Source organism: Adiantum capillus-veneris, chromosome 23, assembly GCF_014529385.1.
Source record: "Adiantum capillus-veneris isolate H3 chromosome 23, ASM1452938v2, whole genome shotgun sequence".
In the NCBI taxonomy this organism is placed as follows: domain Eukaryota; kingdom Viridiplantae; phylum Streptophyta; class Polypodiopsida; order Polypodiales; family Pteridaceae; genus Adiantum; species Adiantum capillus-veneris.
Genome location: NC_140953.1, coordinates 85081484 through 85103553, shown reverse-complemented (window position 1 = coordinate 85103553; position 22070 = coordinate 85081484). Strand labels below are relative to the sequence as shown.

Here is a 22070-nt window from a genome sequence, read left to right as displayed (position 1 = left end):
AAGATACGAAGTGCGAAAATGTTCACCACACACACGCAAACAATGAGATCGAATCTTGTCTTGGTGATCTAAATCAATCAACTGTGGCAATTCACAACGGAAATGCCGATGCTTGGTGCTCATACTTTCTTGTGCACTTTCTACAAATGTGTCATGCCAAGGAAGAGATATGGAATGTGACTTGCATACTTTTCAGCTTTTCATGAGAAATCCGCATATATCCGTGCTCATCCATGAGTGAATCGTGCTCAACGTACAATATGTCATGCCTAGGAATAGGGATCACATAAAGACACTGACTAAAATACAGGAAACGATCACTAATAAAACACTCGACAAATGCATGCTGATGAATCATTCGAACACATAGTACTTCCTGTGAGGGTTCTTTGGACCGAGGCTCGAGAGCCAAGATCGGTTCTTCTTGAAGGGGTTCTTTGGACCTAGGCTCGAGAGCCAAGATCGGTTCTTCGTGACTGATCGAATCTGCAATGAGGTTAGCTTCACTAGAGAAAGTATCAACTAACACATCATCCTTGTGAACAATCATATCATCTTGATGCAAATCATCATGCTTGTGAGAAATCACATCTTGATCATGCAAATCATCATGCTTGTCATTGTCATTCAAATCATCATGCTCATCATTATCATTCAATTCATCATGCTTCTCATAATCATGCAAATCCTGTGTGTCATGCTTGGGAGAAGAAAAGACCGAGTCTCCTTTTCCCGAATCTCTTTCATCTGTGCCTGAACTTGAGAAAAGAGTCGCAACAACTCTTGCATGTGTCGCGCTTGCTCATGCTCACGCTCTATGGCTGCCTTTCTTTCTGCTTCTCTTTCTGCTTTTCTTTTTGCGTGTCTGCAATCCATTTCTGCTTTTCTGCATTCATGATCAAATTCTGCCATTCTTTCTGCTTGTCTTGCTTCGCGTTCTAACTTCCTTTCCATAAACATCTGGTCCAAAGCCACCATAGGAGTTAGTGCAATCCTTGACGTAGATGGGGAAGGGGGAGGGTTGGAAAAACCTCATGGTGGGGAAGATTCTTCTTTGCCCCTCTCATGCTCATCACCTCCAAGCGAAGTATCCATTCCTCTTTGAGTGATGACCATTCTGAAGTCATGGGTTCTTGTGGGTCATGGGTTCTTAAGCTCATGAGGAACTTGGGTTCTTGTGGTCTTGGTTCTTGGGGTTCTTGAGGGTCTTGAGGTTATTGAGTTCTTGAGGTTAGAGAAGGATCTTCTCTTCACCCGAGTTCTGCTCTTTTCCGCGGGCGCATCCCTTGGCGGCCTTGCGCTCACACCAAGGTTGCTTTTCCCCACCTCATGTCGATTGGCCGGCCGCTAAGTGCACGGTCCACTCTCAATGAGTGAAAAGAGGCACAAGGAGAGGCTGGACAAGCCCTTCTTTGTTGGGATTCCTGTCACTCTTCAAAAACACGATTAGGAATCTACACGCCCAAGTAAACTTGGGTTCGTGCGACCGCAACAAGCAAAAAAAATTTCTGTGGTTCTTGTGGTTCTTTCCTTGAGTGATACAGAACACTGCCAAAGCTCTGATACCAATGTAAGGTGCAGCGGAATGAATGTTTGAACTTTGCTCAAGATGAGTGCTCCAAACTGTGCTCAAGGTTCCTTTTTGTTCTTATGGAAGGGAGAGCCTTCCGTTCTTAATGAGAGAGTGCAATGATCACAAACAAAGTGAATGGACATTGTGCGTGCAAGTGTATGAGACTGAGAGATAGAGGGACTATACGACACCAGAGACGTTGTAAAACCCTCCTCTCAAGGCCCCACTCTCTATGGTGAGAGCGTTCTACTTATGACTGCACAAATCTCTACAATGCTTGGACTTGCCGACGATGTCGACGACGATGAGATGGGCTGAAATCTGAGAATGCTAAGGGCTGAAATCTGCAAATCTTGTATCTGCTGAATTCTGACTCTATGTCGATGACGATGTCGATGATGACGATGCGACGATGATGCGCCGAAAACGCAGATGCTGAAATCTGCGTTTTTCGGGCTGAAACTGTAAACCTTGCGGAAACTGACCGTGGGGCGAGGAACTGCTGTGGGAAGGTGAGATCTGCGAGGTACGGGACTTGATCTGCGGTGTCTAAGGGTGGAAAACTTAAAACGTTGATGCTACTGTGGATTTCTTAGCGAAGATCTGCAAAAATGCTGAGGTTGGTCTGTAAATAAAAAACGCTAGGACTGAATTCCATATTTCTGCAAAAACGCTAGGCTTCTGGTGTGCCTTGCTCAATTTGCCCTATCTACTTTCTAACAAAAGTCACTTAAAAATAATAAGTGAAAAATGTAAAAAATAGGGAAAATAGGCTAAATGCACTGGAAAATTCCCTTGAAGGATTCTCATGGGAATGCTAATGATCATTCTGTGTACAACCAGAGGATATGCATCTACACTAAGTGCCTGGGCATGCACGGTTTGCGAACAGACTCACAAAAGTGCCAGAACACTGCTAAATCTAGACTTACTGGACTGACTGAACCCTTGTCGTGCTGTAGGTTGTCCATGGACACATACGGTTGGATATGTCACGTGACAGGAGATCCACAAAGCTACATTAAATCCGTCTCCCATGTGACCTGCCCTCCTCAATGATGGCTCTGAGTGTCAGAATATGATCAAGAGTGGAGAAACCCCTCCTAAAACCAGCCTGGCTCTTTGGGCGTACACCCTCACCCTCTGCCCAATTACTCAAATGCTGCTCTAGAATGGATGCATACAACCGTGCCAATGTGTGCCCAACCATAATAGTGCGGTAATTCCCAGGCTGGCACGTGACAGATCCAACCTTATGTGTCGGTGGACAAGCTACAACATGACCAGGGTTCAATTCAGTCAAGTTAGTCTAGAATAGGAAGTGATTTGGCACCTTTGTGAGTTTGTTCGCAGACCGTGCATATCCAGATACTTAGAATAGATGCATATCCTCTGGTTGCACACAACATGACCATCAAATTTCCATCAGAAACCATCAGGAGCATTTTTATAGTGCATAGATCTATTTTCCCTATTTTTCACATTTTTCACTTATTATTTTTAAGTGACTTTTGTTGGAAAGTAGGTAGGGCAAATTTACTAAGTTTGTATATAAGAAACCTAGTGCTAGCACTTTCTGGTAGAAGAGGCAGCTGGACCATCGCTCGACAGGCACCTTCTCAGCAGGACCCCAAACAGCATGGCCTAGCGCTTTTGCGACTCAGCATCAAGCTAGCGTTTTTGCAAAACAGATCAGCCTTGGCGATTTTGCATTGTAGAGGAGCTTCGGCATTAGCAGACACAGTAGAACCACTTCATGACAGCAGATCAGCCCTAGCATTAGTGGATATCCCCCCAGCAGTAGAATTCAGCCCTAGCATTTTTGGAGCAGCAGGTGACCTAGCGTTTTGCAGTTCCTTCGCGATGGAATCCACAGTATCACCAGCGTTTTCAGTTTTCAGCAGTCAGATGCCGCAGTAGAACCCCCAAACCTCGCCGATCCCACCTTCCCAAAGCAGATCCTCGCCGCACGGTCAGATCTCGCGAAGTTTGCAGATTCAGCCCGGAAAGCGCAGATTTGTGCAATCATAAGTAGACCGCTCTCGCCATAGAGAGTGGGGCGTTCGGAGGAGGGTTTTGACAACATTCTGGTGTCGTATTTAGTCTCTCTATCTCTCAGTCTCAGTACCTTCATTCACAGTGTTCTCCACTTTGTTTGTGGTTATTGCACTCTCTCACTAAAGGAACGGAAGGCTCTCCCTTCCTTAAGTAAACGGAAGCTTGAGCACAATGTGCAGATTTCATCTTGAGCAAAGTTCAATGTGCACTCCCGCTGCACCTTACATTGGTATCAGAGCTTTGACAGTGTTCTGTATCACTCAAGGAAAGAACCACAAGAACCACAAGAACCACATAATTTTTTTTGCTTGTTGAGGTCGCACGTAACCCAAGTCCTCTTGGGCGTGTTGATTCCTATTCGTGTTTTTGAAGAGTGACAGGAAACCCAAGAAAGAAGGGCTTGTCCAGCCTCCCCTTGTGCCTCTTTTCACTCATTGAGAGCGGACCGTGCACTTAGCGGCCGGCCAATCGATGTGAGATGGGGAAAAGCAACCTTGGTGTGAGCGCAATGCCGCCAAGGGGTGCACCCGCGGAAAAGAGCAGAACTCGGGTGAAGAGAAGATCCTTGTCTAACACAGATTGCAAGCGACAGAAGAACCTCAAGACCCTCAAGACACTCAAGAACTCAAGAACTCAAGACCCTGAAGAACCCCAAGAACCAAGACCCCCAAGAACCCAAGTTCCTCGTGAACTTAAGAACCCAAGACCACAAGAACCTAAGACTTCAGTGGATGGTCATCACTCGAAGCGGAATGGATACTTTGCTTGGAGGTGGTGAGCATGGGAGTGGCGAAGAAGAGTTTTCCTCACCAGGAGGTTTTTCCGACCCTTCCCCATCTATGCCAAAGATTGCACCAGATCCTATGGCAGCTTTCGAAACATCAAGTTAGAACGCGAAGCAAGAAGAGTAGAAAGAATGGTAGAATTTGATCGTGAATGCAAAGAAAGAAAAGCAGAAATGGATTGCAGACACGCAAAAAGAAAAGCAAAACGAGAAGCAGAAAGAAAGGCAGCCATAGAGCGTGAGCATGAGCAAGCGCGACATATGCAAGAGTTGTTGCGACTCTTCTCTATTGTGCAGATGCAGTTTGAACAGAATCAAGAGAAGGAGACTCTCTCGGTCTTGTCTTCTTCAAAGCAAGATACACAGGATTTGCATGATGATGAGCATGATGATTTGATTGATACTGATGAGCATGATGATTTGCATGATCAAGATGTTATTTCTCACAAGTATGATGACTTGCATGAAGATGATGTGATTGTTCACAAGAATGATGTGTTTGTGGATGCTTTTTCTAGTGAAGCTAACCTCATTGCAGATTCGCTCAATCATGAAGAAATGATCTTGGCTCTCGAGTCGAGGTCCACAGAACCCCCACAGGAAGATTCGATCAAACAGGAAGACCGATCTTGGCTCTTGAGCCTAGATCCAAAAAACCCTTACAGGAAGTACTATGTGTTTAAATGATTCGTCAGCACGCATTGTTTGAGTGTTTCATTCGTGATCGTTTCCTGTATGTTAGTCAGCATCCTTATGTGATCCCTTTTCCTAGGCATGATATATTGTATGTTGAGCACGTTTCACTCATTAATGAGCACAGATGTATGCGGATTTCTCATGAAAAGCTGAAAAGTATGCATTCCAGGAAGTCACATTCCTTGTCTCTTCCTTGGCATGACACAGTTGTAGAAAGAGCACAAGAAAGTATGAGCAAACAAGCATGGGCATTTCAGTTGTGAATTGCCACAGTTGATTGATTTAGATCAGAAAGAAAAGATTCGATCTCATTGTTTGCATGTGTGTGATGAACGGTTTGACACTACGTCTCTATGTTCATTTGCATTGCATGCACAGTCTTTTAGGAAGACAAGATTTTTTCCAGTCACTTTACATGGAATGGGTATGTTCAAGTTTTTGTGCTGGAAGTGGTTTCAGGAATTTTCAACCTCGGAGATTCTTGAAGAAGGTGGACCTATGTCCATAGAAGAAGTGGAACCGTTGAAGGAGACTCAGAAGACTTTGTGTCGCTTTCGACGTGGCCCAAAAAAGCAAGCTTTGCAGACCTTTATGAAGTTCAAGTACGGCACGACCTACACATCAGAGTGGGCCGGCGAAGAGTCCCTTCCAGGATTCTGGATGCTATTGGCGGTCTCTCTCGACGCCATACAGTTCGGTACCAGTACCTCACTTTGAAAAGGAGGGGATGTCACGTGACACATCCAACCCTATGTGTCCGTGGACAAGCTACAACATGACCAGGGTTCAGTTCAATCAAGTCAGTCTAGAATAGGAAGTAATCTGACACCTTTGTGAGTCTGTTTGCAGACCGTGCATATCCAGACACTTAGAATAGATGCATATCCTCTGGTTGCACACAGCATGACCATCAGAAACCATCAAGAGCATTTTTATAGTGCATAGACCTATTTTCCCTATTTTTGACATTTTTCACTTATTATTTTTAAGTGACTTGTTGGAAAGTAGGTAGGGCAAATTTATTAAGTTTGTATATAAGAAACCTAGTGCTAGCATTTTCTGGCAAAAGAGGCAGTGGGAGCATCGCTCAACATGCAACTTCTCAGCAAGACCCCCAACAGCATGGCCTAGCGTTTTTACAACTCAACATCAAGCTAGCTTTTTTGCAAGACAGATCAGCCTTGGCGATTTTGCATTGCAGAGGAGCTTCGGCATTAGCAGACACATCAGAACCACTTCACGACAACAGATCAGCCCTAGCGTAAGTGGATTTTCCCCCAGCAGCAGAATTCAGCCCTAGAGTTTTGGGAGCAGTAGGCAACCTAGCGTTATGCAGTTCCTTCGCGACGGAATCCACAGTAGCACCAGCGTTTTCAGTTTTCAGCAGTCAGATCCCGCAGTAGAATCCCCGAACTTGGCAGATCTCACCTTCCCGTAGCAGATCCTCGCCGCACGGTCAGATCTCGCGAAGTTTGCAGATTCAGCCCGGAAAACGCAGATTTCAGCATCTGCGTTTTCAGCGCGTCGTCGTCGCATCGTCGTTATCGACATCGTCACCGACATAGAGTCAGAATTCAGCAGATACAAGATTTGCACATTTCAGCCCTTAGTATTTTCAGATTTCAGCCCGTCTCGTCGTCGTCCTCAACGTCGTCGCAAGTCCAAAGCATTGTAGAAATTTGTGCAATCATAAGTAGACCGCTCTCGCCATAGAGAGTGGGGCTTTCAGAGGAGGGTTTTGACAACATTCTGGTGTCGTATTCTTCTCTCTCTATCTCTCGGTCTCAGTACCTTTATTCACAGTGTTCACCACTTTGTTTGTGTCCATCGCACTCTCTCACTAAAGGAACGGAAGGCTTTCCCTTCCGTAAGTAAAAGGAACCTTGAGCACAGTTCGCAACACTCATCTTGAACAAAGTTCATCATACACTTCTGCTGTACCTAACACAGGCTCTGTAGGATCACCTGCCTTAAAGAACGATTGAATAACACTGCAAGAACAGACTTTTAGCACTTCAATAACAACGATTGAACAACAGACTTTTAGCACTTCAATAACAACTGTTCAATAACAACTGAACTGAGAGAGAGAGAGAGAGAGAGAGAGAGAGAGAGAGAGAGAGAGAGAGAGAGAGAGAGAGAGAGAGAGAGAGAGAGAGAGAGAGAGAGAGACGACACGCGACACGTAGTGGCGAAATTCCACCCCAGAGAGTATTGGCCCCAAACCTTGGCGCCCCTTTCGGTATTTCTTTATATTACGGCTGATTCGCAAAGTACAACAGCCGGGGAGCACCTCCTTTGCAATCTGCGCGCTGAAGAGTGCCAGAGAGGGCTCCCAAGGCTCATATTTAAAGGCCCAAAGCCTAAAAGCATCAAATATGAAAAGCTGACCCCAAAAAATCACTTTCCTAAAATTTCGGGATTTCCCTAAAAATCCGCCGCGAATTCCGGGATGTCCGTACATGTGCCACATCATCATATTTTGATGTGCAAAGTCTTTTGAGTGTGTTCTGCTTTATTTTTAATGCCTTTATGCCACTTGGGACCCCATCGGACGGGATCCCCATAAGTTGGTAGGACTTCTTCTTCTGATGCTTGTTCTTCTTAGGGTTTCTAGAATTAGGGTTTGCAGGTTTTACGGTTAGGGTTTCCAGAATTAGGGTTTCAGCAATTAGGGTTACCACATCCTCACTCTGTGACACTTCTTCTACTGCTTCTTAGGGTTTAGGCCCCTCGGCTGGCATCTGTAAGTTGGCTCCATTCTTTAGGCTTTGACACGTCAGCAGTTTGTTACATCTCCCCTTCTTGAAAGAGAGTAATCGTCCGCGATTACAGCATATTTGCAAAACAACTCAAGTTAGCTCAAAAATTTCCGAGGGACAATCAATTTGCTCTTTTTATTAAGGAGTTAGCTTCTCCTTTCTGCTCTTTTGATCAAGGAGTTAGCTGCTCCTATCGGCTGTTTTGATCAAGGAGTTAGCTTCTCCTTTCGTCCAGATCGGAACTCTTGATATTCCGGCGTAGTAAAATTAGCCATCACACCCAGACCGTACTGATGTTCCTCGGGTGTCTTGATGCACTAAAATTACATACCCAAGCAATCTCATCCAATTAGGAATATTCAGTGGTTGGCACATCACAATGCAACACAAATGCTCACATATGCATGTTACAAGACATAGAAAGATAAAGCCGCCGAAGAACACTCCTCCCGCATAACCTAACAAGGTCCGGGCCGGGAGATATTCAACGACTCCCTCATCACTCCTCCCGTATAACCTAAAAAGTTTCGGGCCGGGAGATATAGAGGCCTTTTACAACCAAATGCCCCCCAGACCGCAGCCTGCGTCGTTTGGAGGTGCTGAGAGTAACCACTGCTCAGACTACTTAATACTCCTCCCGCATAACCATCCAGGTCCGGGCCGGGAGTCACACCAACAATTATTTTACAAGCATACAACCAAACGCTCCCCAGGCATCGGCCTGCGTCGTTCGGAGGTTTTCAAACATACAAAGAAACGCTCCCCAGGCATCGGCCTGCGTCGTTCCGAGGTTCAAACAATACCAAAACAGTATTTCTCACTTCTCTACCCAGGAGTAAAATCACCAATCATTGAAACCAGTATCAAACCAGAGTCAAACAATTCAAATCGGCACCAAAACAGGTTCAAAACAGATATCATCCATTTCAAACAAATTCCAAACAGGATCACCAAACAAGATCAAACAGAACTTAAACTTAAAAAGCAATCTCGACATCAATCGAGCTCGAAAAGTTGACTGACTTTCCATCTTGAAACCTGCACCAAAAATTAGGGTTAGGTTCCTTCCATGAGGTCGTAGCCGAGCACAACATGGTCCATCAGCTCTTGGACAGACAGTGTTTCTTTGGCGGCGATGGTAGTCCCAAGAGATAGCAATCACACTGAACCTCCAAGGTCATCTGCTCGTGACGAGACATCTACTGAGAGATGTCGAGAAATTTCAATTTATAATCTGCTAGGGTTTCCATGGCAAGCATTTCAGGATACCCCACTCTGCCAGAAGTTGCACTCCGAAGGAAGATGTCAGAAACCATATAACTTCGGGCAAAAATTTTCTTGAAAGCTTGCCAAGTACTTGGAGTATGCTGCTTGGTAGCTATAGACATCAACATCTGCATGGCACTGCTTCTGAGAAAAACAGTGACTTGAAACAAATCTGGATCCTTCTCTTGCATGGCTTATGCCATGTAAGACATGAGCGGTGAAGACGGGAGCGCGCCCGATGCGCGATGAAGTAAGGGTGGGAATGGCTGATACCTCAAATATAATTCAATTCCAATAGCTCTGTCTGCTCTTTTGTAGGACCGGTATGCTTTGAGAAAAGCACACGCCTGATGCTCTGATACCACTGTCACAAATGCGGGCACCACGTGCCAATAGAAAAGAACAGACTGAACAGACTTTTAGCACTTCAATAACAACTGTTCAATAACAACTGAACTGAGAGAGAGAGAGAGAGAGAGAGAGAGAGAGAGAGAGAGAGAGAGAGAGAGAGAGAGAGAGAGAGAGAGAGAGAGAGAGAGAGAGAGAGACGACACGCGACACGGAGTGGCGAAATTCCACCCCAGAGAGTATTGGCCCCAAACCTTGGCGCCCCTTTCGGTATTTCTTTATATTACCGCTGATTCGCAAAGTACAACAGCCAGGGAGCACCTCCTCTGCAATCTGCGCGCTGAAGAGTGCCAGAGAGGGCTCCCAAGGCTCATATTTAAAGGCCCAAAGCCTAAAAGCATCAAATATGAAAAGCTGACCCCAAAAAATCACTTTCCTAAAATTTCGGGATTTCCCTAAAAATCCGCCGCGAATTCCGGGACGTCCGTACAGGTGCCACATCATCATATTTTGATGTGCAAAGTCTTTTGAGTGTGTTCTGCTTTATTTTTAATGCCTTTATGCAACTTGGGACCCCATCGGACGGGATCCCCATAAGTTGGTAGGACTTCTTCTTCTGTTGCTTGTTCTTCTTAGGGTTTCTAGAATTAGGGTTTGCAGGTTTTAGGGTTAGGGTTTCCAGAATTAGGGTTTTAGCAATTAGGGTTACCACGTCCTCACCCTGTGACACTTCTTCTACTGCTTCTTAGGGTTTAGGCCCCTCGGTCGGCATCTGTAAGTTGGCTCCATTCTTTAGGCTTTGACACGTCAGCAGTTTGTTACACTGCTACACTTCATTACTCTTGGGGGTTTCAGAGACAACAGGGGAGATTATTAGAGCGACTTGATCGTTTTTACATTGGCCCTTGGGCAGCAGCTGTAGGCGGATTCACTACTATATGGAGAGGGACCAGCCTCTCAGATCATAACCCATCTCATTGTTTATCTCCTTCACTAGATCCTCTGCACAGAGACGAGGCTGCCGCATCCCTGACAGGGTTCTCACCACCCCAGCATTGCAGCAGCAGATTCGTGACTTATGGTCCACGGATGCTTCTTATTGTGGACCCCTTGGAGAGTTTCTGCTCATTGTATTACTCAATCTAGTATTTACTGCCGTGATCAGACCGCTATTATTCATCGTCAGTTGAGAGTACGGGAGTCTGATCTTCACATCCCTCTTGGTTCCACTTAGCGCTTGCTTGAGGAGTGGCCTCAAGATGCATACCTCGTTGCTAGACAGACAGAGCTCACAGAGGAGATTCGTCGCGTACAGGATGCTAGGTCTGAGTTCACTCATCATGCTTCAGTATCTCATTGGATAGCTAAAGCTGATCGAATGAATAAAGACTTCTTCGCTGCACATAAAGAGCGCCCTCCTGGCACCACCCTTCGGACTTTGTGCGATGCTCAGGGGACACTACATATGCATCCTGATGTTATACTTGATATGTCTGCAGATTATTTTAAGACATTGTTCACTGCTGATGTATGCACTACTGAGGTTTTACTTGCCCGTGAGCAGATCTGGCATCACACGCGACACTGTTGTACAGACACTATGGCAGAGATCTTGTTGGCACCCTTCACACTTGCAGAGCTCCATGCTGCTATAGAGAGTCTTGATCCATCCTCCTGTCCAGGAGAGGATGGCCTCACTAGAGCTTTCTTTTGGACATATTGGGATGTATTGCATATACCATTGCTTCACGGTTGTCAGGACATCTTTGCATCGGGATATATGTACCCGGATCTTTGTTCAGGTCTCATATCTCTTATTCCGAAGGGGGGTGACACCACTCAGCTCCGACAGTGGAGACCTATTACCCTACTCCCTTTGGTCTATAAGATATTAGCGTTAATGGTCAGCCATTGCTTGCGTCCGTTCTTACCAGATATCATTCATACTTCTCAGACAGGCTTTGTCATGGATCGATGCATCCTGGATAATATTTTCACTTTTTATGAGGCAGTAGAGTGGGCCAGATCATCTTCTGAGCCTCTCGCTTTTTTCATCCTTGACTTCGAGAAAGCATACGATCGTGTTGAGTGGGACTTTCTTGAAGGAACTTTAGCCAGGATGGGTTTCCCTTCGAGATGGATCTCAGGCATTTCCGCTCTCTTCAGGACTGCCAGCATTGCTATTACTATTGGTGGTCGTGTCAGTCGCAGTTTTGAGCTTTCTCGATCTGTCCGTCAGGGATGTCTTCTAGCAGCATATCTGTATCTGTTTGTAGGAGAGACTATGTCCGACTTTCTTCGTGCTCAGAGTCATGCATTTTGTGGCTTGACCATGCCAGTACCTACAACTCCAGACCTTATCGATCAGGAGTTTGCTGATGACACTATGCTCATGTTACGCGATTTGTAGCTGCTCTTGATGCCATGCGGGAGGCCCTAGAGGTTTTTTGCATTGCCAGTGGCGCACGCATTAACTAGCAAAAATCCTATGGGTTATTGGTTGGCAGTGATGACATACCTACTTGGGGGGTAGCTGATGGTTTCACATGGCTGCGACCGGGTCAGACATGCAGATATCTGGGCTTTCAGGTTGGATTCGATGTTACCTCACAGCAGCAGTTTGCACCCCCACTACAGTATTCGTAGGAAGCTATGCCATTGGTCTTCATGTCATCTGTCGTTGGCTGGCCGTGCATTGGTCGCCAACCAGGTCATTCTGGCTACAGTATGGTATACGGCTTCTTGTTGGATGTTACATTCTGGTGTGATAGCTCCGCTCCGCCGCTTAGTGCGGAACTTTTTATGGAGTGGCACAGATGGGACTACTGATACCCGTGCTCGAGTTTGTTGGTCCACGATTATTCGTCCTAGGTCAGAGGGAGGCCTTGGCATTATTGATTTAGAGTTACAGAGCCGCGCCCTTCTTACCAAGCTTATTGTTCGGGGTCTTTTTCCCGGACAAGAACCTTGGAAGATGCTTCTTCAGGACGCTCTTTGCTTAGTGACTCCACGACTCGGCACTAGAGATGGTCATACTTGGCAGACAGGGTATCTTTTTCTCTTTACTGATGCCCCCTTGTTCACCGCCTCCCTCTCACCCTTCATTCGATCGCTCCTTCACATTTGGGTTTCCATGCGACGGGCTATCATACGCTCACCTCCCTCATGTCGTGAGGAGATTGAGCACCACCCTCTCATTTGGAATGCAGCAGTTCTTGATTCTTCGGTTGATCCACCCCGTCAGCTTGGAGAGAGGACTCACATGGATTGGGCTGCCTGGGACACTGGCCCTGCTGCCTCTATGCAGTTGTTTCATGAGACATGTATGCTATATGCTGATTTTGTGGCAGAACATTTTGACATTGGTCGCGGGGTGACAGACAGATTGCTTGAGATTGATTCCGCCGTTCCTTCACAGTGGGATGCAGTCATGAGAGGCACGGTTCAGATGCCTCCCCATTGTGGTTGGGAAGGCCTCTTTGCTCAGAGCACTCTCTTATTAGCTCGTTTAAACACCATGCTATTCACAGTTGATACTGACCAGTCTCAGGGGATTCATGCTAGATTGACATATGATGCCACCTCTCCGCACCTTGCCCTTCCCGGAGCTCGATGGGAGGCCATCAGAGTAGTTGGCTCCCACGGGAAGCGTCGTTGTGTTGACCCCCGTTTCGCTTCTGTTGATGCTACACTTTGGAGGCTTTGGGTGTGGGAGGGTCGTGTCCTATCTCAGCTTTATTGGGACCCAGGCGAGTGGCATTGGCCTCACTCTGACCCCACCGATGCACCTGTATCCTTCTTTGAGTACATTGTCAGAATTGGACGGTTAGCATTGATGAGACAGTAGCCAGAGCAGCCCACTCGTATGCGTTTCTTGTTACATTCAGGCCTCTCCCATGCCTATCTGCAACAGTTTTGGTCCGCCATCTGGGATTTACATGCGGCTCGTCGTATTTCTTTTTTCATGTGGATGATTGCACATGCGGGACTTCCAGTTGGGACTTGGCTAGCTACTACGGGTCATGATCCGTTATGTACTCGCTGTCCTTTGCGACTACTTGAGTCACTTGCACATTGTCTTTGGTCATGCTCAGCTTCCCATGTAGTGTGGCTTGCAGTTTGCTTTCTACTTAGCAGAGCAGGTGTTCAGCATGGATTTCTTACTTGGGGATCTGTCTCATGGTTGATGCCGATGCCCGGCCCCCATCTTTTCTACGAGGGCTCAGACATAGATCCAGCCTTTATGCTCACCTCGACTGGTTATCGGCGAGGGACTTTGGCTATGCTACCACAGATTGCTTGGCAGGGGGATTCTCAGACACGTGATGAAGTTGTTTCAGTCATCACTAGTATTACACTATGGAATGTTTGGAGAGCTCATTGTCTCCACATTCTAAGTGCGGCTCCACAACTCCTTCAGGATACCCTCACTGCCATTTGGCTGGACATCATTCACACCCTGATTTGGCAGTGGGATTCTTCCTCAGGTACATCTCGAGCAGCCGAGGGTCGCCGATTTGCCTTCCTTCGGCGTTGGGCACGATCCCCACTCTTCTTCACACCTACAGGTGGCCAGATTACGTGGCATTATTCCCCTCCTCGGTGGTTTCTCCTCCACTCGTCACACCGACCACCATGAGATTGTTCTAGTCGAGTTGTCACTATAGTGGCTCTCCTCCTTACATTCAGCTTGTACACCCCACGTGATAGGCTATTTTGGCATCCTCTGGGGATTATATTGTACTCAGTAATATACAGCCCTGACTTTTTCCGAGAGAGAGAGAGAGAGAGAGAGAGAGAGAGAGAGAGAGAGAGAGAGAGAGAGAGAGAGAGAGAGGGGGGGGGAGAAGAAGAGTATTTTAACGTCGTGGGAAACTATCCCAAGAGACCTTAAAGATCTATCCGACGAGGAGAGTTGAACTCAACACTTGTTATTCAAGTGGGAAATGGCATAACCAATCTACCATACTTGGGTGATTGAAAGGTTATACCATTTACCTCCTTTTATTAGCATATACACACACACCCACACACACCCACTCGTGAGGAAGAGTATTTTAACATCGTGGGAAACTATCCCAGGAGACCTTAAAGAACTATCCGATGAGGAGAGTTGAACTCAAATACTTGTTATTCAAGAGGGAAACGGCATAACCAACCTACCACACTTGGGTGATAGAAAGGATATACCATTTTCCTCCTTTTATTAGCGCAAACAAATACACACGCACACCCACACCCACACCCACACCCACACCCACACCCACACCCACACCAGTGAAGAAGAGTATTTTAACATCGTGGGAAACTATCCCAAGAGACCTAAAGATCTATCCGACGAGGAGAGTTGAACTCAACACTTGTTATTCAAGAGGAAAATGGCATAACCAATCTACCACACTTGGGTGAGAGAGAGAGAGAGAGAGAGAGAGAGAGAGAGAGAGAGAGAGAGAGAGGAAGAAGAAGAAGAGTATTTTAACGTCGACCGCTCTCGCCATAGAGAGTGGGGCCTTCGGAGGAGGGTTTTGACAACGTTCTGGTGTCGTATTCTTCTCTCTCTATCTCTCGGTCTCAGTACCTTCATTCACAGTGTTCACCACTTTGTTTGTGTCCATTGCACTCTCTCACTAAAGGAACGGAAGGCTCTCCCTTCCGTAAGTAAAAGGAACCTTGAGCACAGTTCACAGCACTCATCTTGAACAAAGTTCAACATTCACTTCTGCTGCACCTAACACAGGCTCTGTAGGATCACGTGCCTTAAAGATAGGCACAATAGTAGACAACCTCCAAGTCTCAGGTAACCCCTCACACATGGCACGATTGAACAACACTGCAAGAACCTCTGCCAGCATATCTCTAGCATGTATAAAGTGCTCTGCTACTAGACCATCATGATCATATGCCCTGCTAGTCCTCATCCTATCAATGGCTCTCTTGACCATCTCAGTGGTAGAGAGAGAGAGAGAGAGAGAGAGAGAGAGAGAGAGAGAGAGAGAGAGAGAGAGAGAGAGAGAGAGAGAGAGAGAGAGAGAGAGGAGTTGAACTCAACACTTGTTATTCAAGTGGGAAATGGCATAACCAATCTACCACACTCAGGTGATTGAAAGGTTATACCATTTACCTCCTTTTATTAGCATATACACACACCCACACCCACCCACCCGTGAGGAAGAGTATTTTAGCATCGTGGGAAACTATCCCAGGAGACCTTAAAGAAGTATCCGATGAGGAGAGTTAAACTCAAATACTTGTTATTCAAGAGGGAAAAAGCATAACCAACCTACCACACTTGGGTGATAGAAAGGATATACCATTTTCCTCCTTTTATTAGCGCGCACAAACACACACGCACACCCACACCCACACCCACACCCACACCCACACCCACACCCACACCCATGAAGAAGAGTATTTTAATATCGTGGGAAACTATCCCAAGAGACCTGAAGATCTATCCGACGAGGAGAGTTGAACTCAACACTTGTTATTCAAGAGGGAAATGGCATAACCAATTTTCCACACTTGGGTGATAGAAAGGTTATACCATTTTCCTCCTTTTATTAGCGCACACGCACCCCCCCCCCCCCCCCCCCCCCCCCCCCACACACACACACACACACACACACACACACACACACATTCATGAAGAAGATTATTTTAACGTCGTGGGAAACTATCCCAAGAGACCTTAAAGATCTATCCGTCGAGGAGAGTTGAACTCAACACTTGTTATACAAGAGGGAAATGGCATAACCGATCTACCACACTTGGGTGATATAAAGGTTATACCATTTTCCTCCTTTTATTAGCACACACACACACACACACACACACACACACACACACACACACACACACACCCTTGAAGAAGAGTATTTTAACGTCGTGGGAAATTATCCCAAGAGACCTTAAAGATCTATCCGACGAGGAGAGTTGAACTCAACACTTGTTATTCAAGAGGGAAATGGCATAACCAATCTACCACACTTGGGTGATAGAAAGGTTATACCATTTTCCTCCTTTTATTAGCGCACGTGCGCGCGCGTGCGCACACACACGTGAAGAAGAGTATTTTAACGTCGTGGGAAACTATCCCAAGAGACCTTAAAGACCTATTTGACGATGAGAGTTGAACTCAACACTTGTTATTCACTTGTTCGGCGTCGAGATGCGCTGGCCCCAAAGACTATCGCCCCTTCCGGTATTTCTTTATTATTGCTTCACAAAGGTACTATGTCCATGGGTCCTCTTTCTGCAGTGCTCCCAAGCTAATTTGCTGAGAGGCAACACTTATAAACATTTTACAGATGGCCTTTGGTTTCTAAAAGCTCCAATTCAAAATATTGTGCCCTCCGTGCAGTCCAGTAAAATGCGGACGTTCGTAGAGTGCCACATCATCATCGCTGCAATTTGCAGGCCGGGTTGTATGGTGTGTGATGTCATCAATTCTACACAATTTAGGGTTCTTGCTTTATTTTTATGGTGCTTAAACCCCTTGGCCGGTTTCTGTCAGTTGGTAGGATTAGGGTTTTACACTCTAATCCCTAAGTTGTCCCTTCGGTCAACGGTCAAACTCTTTAAGTTTGGGCATGCCATGTCACAAAGTTGTGACAACAACTTCTACTCCTACTGCTCTTAATGCCTTGGGGGCCTAGACCTGAGCTCCTGGCATTGCCCATTGATGACTTCATTTGCCCCTTTGCCATGCTCCTATCTCAATTCCTTTGGACTTGGAAGTGTTGCTAGTTTCTTCTCGACCTGAGCAGGCTTTATCATTTGGTTAGAGTGTTTTGCATCAGGGGGGTACCATTTCTTTGCCTCTCTTTGCTTGCTTCATCCCCCGCTGGTGGTCTACTATACGGTCATCTTGGAACTTTTCATTTCATTCTCTTTTGCGAGTTGTTCCGTTTTTTGGCCATTATTTTCAGCTTCCATGTTGACTTGATTAGTGCAACCTCCATATAGTTATGTTCACTTGGCACTGGACGGTTTGTTGGTGCTCATTTTGGATCCCCAAATTGTGTCAGGACTTCGGCATTTTCTTCTGCAGCTTCTTAGCATCTGCTGTTGGGGGTGGGGGTGGGTGTTGGGGGGGGCGGGGGGTGTTTGTGAAAGCTTTGCGGTCACCTTTGGAGTTATTGAGTTGCAACCCCCCATCCCCCCCCCCCCCTCTTTGTGTTCCCGCGTGTTTGTGTTTCTCCTTTGCTGTAGCCTGCTCACTCTGACACTATCAATCCTTAGCAATAGTGAGATACTACACAATGGTATTTCTAAATACTTCCCTAATAAACTTGCTCAGCCCAATTCAATGAAAATAATGTCCGGTAAAAGTATCTACAAAGAAAGACAATTCTAATTAATGGGCTAGAAATTGGGTATTTACACGAGATGCTTAAATTTGACATTATGTCTTGTTAAAGTTTTGTGCACCCCTTGGACAAGGCAGTCAATAACTTAATCGAAATAGGAATTTAGGTGAATGGTATAAGTGCCTAAGATTCTATTGTTGAGTTTTGAAAAACTTAATTGTTAGTTGTCCTCATTTTATGATAAGTGAGAGCTTAAGAATCCAAAGGGAACTAATTCTCTCAAGCTTGCTGATTGTAACTGGCAGTTCTGATCAGCATTTATCGATCAGAGGTTAGCGTGCAAAGAGCATAGTTGAGTGAAAGTTAGATTGTGCAAGATGGAAGGAACAATCCCTCTTATTGATCCTGAAGCTGTGCTGGCTCATCCAATGACCGTGGTATTTTTCCTTGTTTTTGTTTATCCTTTGTCTATGTTAGCTGGTATTTGAACCAAAGTTGATATTATGCTAATTCTTTCTATCTTTTGTGGTGCGTAGGCCCTGTAAACTACCTCGTTTTTGTGCTAATTTTTCCTATGTAATGCTTCTTTTAGTGCTAGGCTTCATTATGGCTGAGTCTTCCCTGCATCTCTAGAGTTATGACAGAAACTCAGTACGCAGATCTTTGTATTGATGTATGCTCGTGTGTGTGTGTGTGTGTGTGTATGTTAGATCATATATTGGTACCTAGTTCTACACCCACTATTGGGCATTGACGACGTTAGTGGGATGTCGTAGTATTTAGTCAATAATATGCATGATGGAGCTGATGTTTATGTTGTCTTGTGGGTGACTACAATGAGTTTATGTTGTCTTGCGGGTGACTACTATGAGTCTATACCTTGCACTTTCTTTAAGGGTGAATCTGGGCTTATCCGGGGTTCATCTTGGTATATATAATGCTACTTGCGGTTTGGTTTTCAATTTAGTTTTAACATTCCCTCTGTTACATGCGGAAAAGATTATTCTGTAAATTGATGTATACTTTATGTGGCTGCGTAACTGTACATGTTTATACGAACATGCACACACCTCATATGTATACGTAAGGATCCTTCTGCTTGACTAAATACATATACAGTCTGTATGACGTTTTGCCACTGGTCAATAAATTTGTGCTGTTTCTTAGGGCGTAGTAGTGCTGCATGTACTCTAAAAAATGATCCATATGTTTATTGCTAATACAAGTTTTTCTGTGGGTACAGGGAAAATTTTGCTACACAGAGAGGTTGGGATTTTCTTTACAAGCATTCTTAAGCTCAATTTTTCTTGTCAGCTCCTGTAAGCCATAGAATTGCAGGGATGTTGTATTATATGCATTGGGCATTGGCGCTTGTGGTGATGACCCTTGTGATTCAAAAGAGCTTGCCTACGTGTATAATGAGGAAGGTCAACATGCAGTTAAGGTGAGCATTTAAAGCTGGTAACTTGAGCTTCAAGAGTTACAAAGAGTGGTGCTTAAGAAATTTTTTATTTTTGTTCTTTTCACAGATATTCATACTTACATTGGTATTCATACCACCTTTTGCAAATTATTTGGTTAGGTCTTACCAACATTTGCGATCCTTTATTCATTTGGATTTCTAGAGAGACTTGGGACAATACCTGGCCTGCAGTAAGCCCTTTCCTTTTCACTGCTTATGCCCGAGTTATTTTCTCAAATTTGGATTTTTTTTTGGGCTCAAGGTTCATTTTTTAATTTGTAGTTTCCTTCCAAGTATGTTACTGCACGGAGAGCAGTACTTGGAGATATACAAAAAACTACCCACTAATGGCGAGGTAAGCTTTGTAAAGTGGTTTTCCTCGTTGACTGTTACTTCTTGTGAGAAGTGGAGCAGATGTAGCTAGACCCGAGTCTATGTTTTGTTAGTTTGAGAGGTAGTGCAAAGGGGGCTTGGGCAGTGCCTGTTTTTAATCCAGTCTAGCCATTTTATAGGCCAATTGTAGAGGGCGCCTCTCTCTCTCTCTCTCTCTCTCTCTCTCTCTCTCTCTCTCTCTCGCTTGCAACTCTAAAGTGGCTTGATCATGGCACCAAAGAAGGATGTTGCGGATTTTTCTTATGGAGACGACACCAATGGTCACACATTGGTCTCTAAGAGCATTTGAGGCATAGTTACAGGGAATGGCCGTTTTCAGGTCTCCGTTCCCCGTTCCCATTCCAAGTTCCTGTTCCGAATCCCCGTTCCATGTTTCAAACGTGAGTACCCGTAACAGGGAATGGCATTTTGTTCCGCGTTCCCGTTCCTGGTAACTATGAAATTTTGAGGCGGTCTACTGATGACATGAAGTTGCAGAAGTACCTTGAAAGGAAGATGTTTTCGAGTAACCAGAAGTTACAAAGGGATTAGAAATCGATAATGGAACTTCCATCCAATTCGCTCTCGTCTCCTTGCTTCTCTCTCTTTCACCACTTCACACACTAATTTCATGTGTAGAAGAGGCCTCCTTTAATAGGCCAAAAGGAGCCTCTATGGGAAGCCCTCTCTCATGAGAGGCAGCCGTCCATGTCTAGATGCGCCCATGCGTAGCTATCCTTGTGTCCAAGTAGAACTTTGCCACTGGTCGTTGAGCGCCGGCCCCACCACCATCGGCCATGGGTCGGCCGTTTGCGATCACTTTCCGGCCGTCATTTGGCCATGATATTCTGGCGAAGAGAATATTATGGCGAGCCCGTCTCAAGCAAAGCTCGACACGGGGTTAAAATTTTTGGGTTTTCAGCGAGTGATTTTTCTTACGCATGATGGCTTCTCCTCATAACATGGGCCTTACAAATGTGCTACAAGGGGTGAATCAAGTTCCATACTTGACACTCTTGTGCTCTGGACTGCTAGATGGCTCCTTGTGCCTTCTAGACTTTTTCAAAGATTTGGTTTTCTTGCTTTTCTTGCTATTTCTCCGCTTCTTCTGCTTTTTCTCATCCTAGCTAGAACTAAAGGATGACGAACTGTCGGAACTCTCTCGAGGCGAAGAAAAATTTGGGTCATCCTCGAAACGAACACGCTTCTTGCATGTGCTTATCATCTCAAAAGTCCATTTTCGACCCAAATAATTGGGAATTGTGCTGATTTCTTCTTCTTTTGAGAGTGCTTTAAGCTTTTCATCAATCAATTTGTCTTGTTTTCAAGAGCTTGGTCAAACTCTTTTTGTGAGCACAACTTTTTCTCTTGTTCGGGATTCTAGGGCCACTATAGTCGAATCTACATCTTCTGCTAACTGTAAGAACTCAAGTGCCCCCGTCTCCGTGGGCAATGTGTCTGGAAGGTCTTCCTCAAGGACTTTATGTTTCCCCTTCAACTGCTCTTGAGCCGTTGTCAATACTGTTTGTAGATCAGTGACTTGCTTTTGATAATTCTCTTCTTTCATCATAAAAGAGAGCGAGAGCTCTTGTGAGAGGTCCCCAACCTGCCGACTCGAAAGTTAGGGTGGGGTCCTTGACAGGTCTCTAGGCCTAATAAAAATTATATCCTCTAAGTAAGAAAAATCCGATAAAAATCGTTCTTAGCTTTGATACCATTGTTACAGGCTTGGACACTCTAAGCGAGAAATCAATAACAGCACACTAACAGAAACTGCGAAATCACTGAACTTGAATAGAGATAGAGAAGGAGAGTTGACATGCCAAGACGCACTGGCTATTGCTAAATAGGCTTTATCTGACAAGAAAATAATTCTAAATGAATTATTGGATTTATAAGTGAGAGGGTTTTCTCGCTTGGAACACCAAGGAAAAATAATTCTAAATGAATTATTGGAATTTTAAGTGAGAGGGTTTTTCTCACTGGAGACATCCGAGTATAGAGTATTTCTAATGCGTCATTCAAAGTAATGACGGGAGCACTGAGAATGGGAGTATCTGTAAGGTCACCAAGAACGGGTACTTCTGTTGTGTCACATCGGATGGGTGACAAGGAGCATCGGGGAGAAGTATCCGACCATCTGGGAACGGACATCTCTGATGCGTCATAGGATGGGTGACATAGAGCATCGCGAAGGAGATTGTACCGTAAGTTCAGTAGGAAAGGACTAGGTGATGGGTATTCTTGATGCGTCACAAGGTGTCACAAAGTGATGACGTGGTGGACAGCAGAAACCCTAATTGCCGGCTGAAACCCTAAAATTCCTGCAAACCCTAATATCTGCCAAAAACCCTAATTTGCAGGAAACCCTAATTTCTGGCTGAAACCCTAATTTCAGCAAACCCTAAACTGCCGGGATGCCACGTGGGAGCAGCTGGTA

The 22070-nt window shown here is 45.3% G+C and overlaps 1 protein-coding gene across 1 annotated transcript in view; it reads left to right on the top strand.

The window, feature by feature from the left end:
- The window catches only part of ECH2 (enoyl-CoA hydratase 2), a 206496-nt gene that overhangs the window by 75639 nt on the left and 108787 nt on the right, over positions 1-22070 (top strand). The window contains exons 2-6 of the mRNA XM_086497304.1: positions 18102-18233; positions 19040-19062; positions 19135-19240; positions 19379-19449; positions 19541-19613. Coding sequence (XP_086353430.1) covers positions 18174-18233; positions 19040-19062; positions 19135-19240; positions 19379-19449; positions 19541-19613 — 333 coding nt within the window. The 5' untranslated portion in view covers positions 18102-18173. The remainder of the gene's footprint in view (positions 1-18101; positions 18234-19039; positions 19063-19134; positions 19241-19378; positions 19450-19540; positions 19614-22070) is intronic.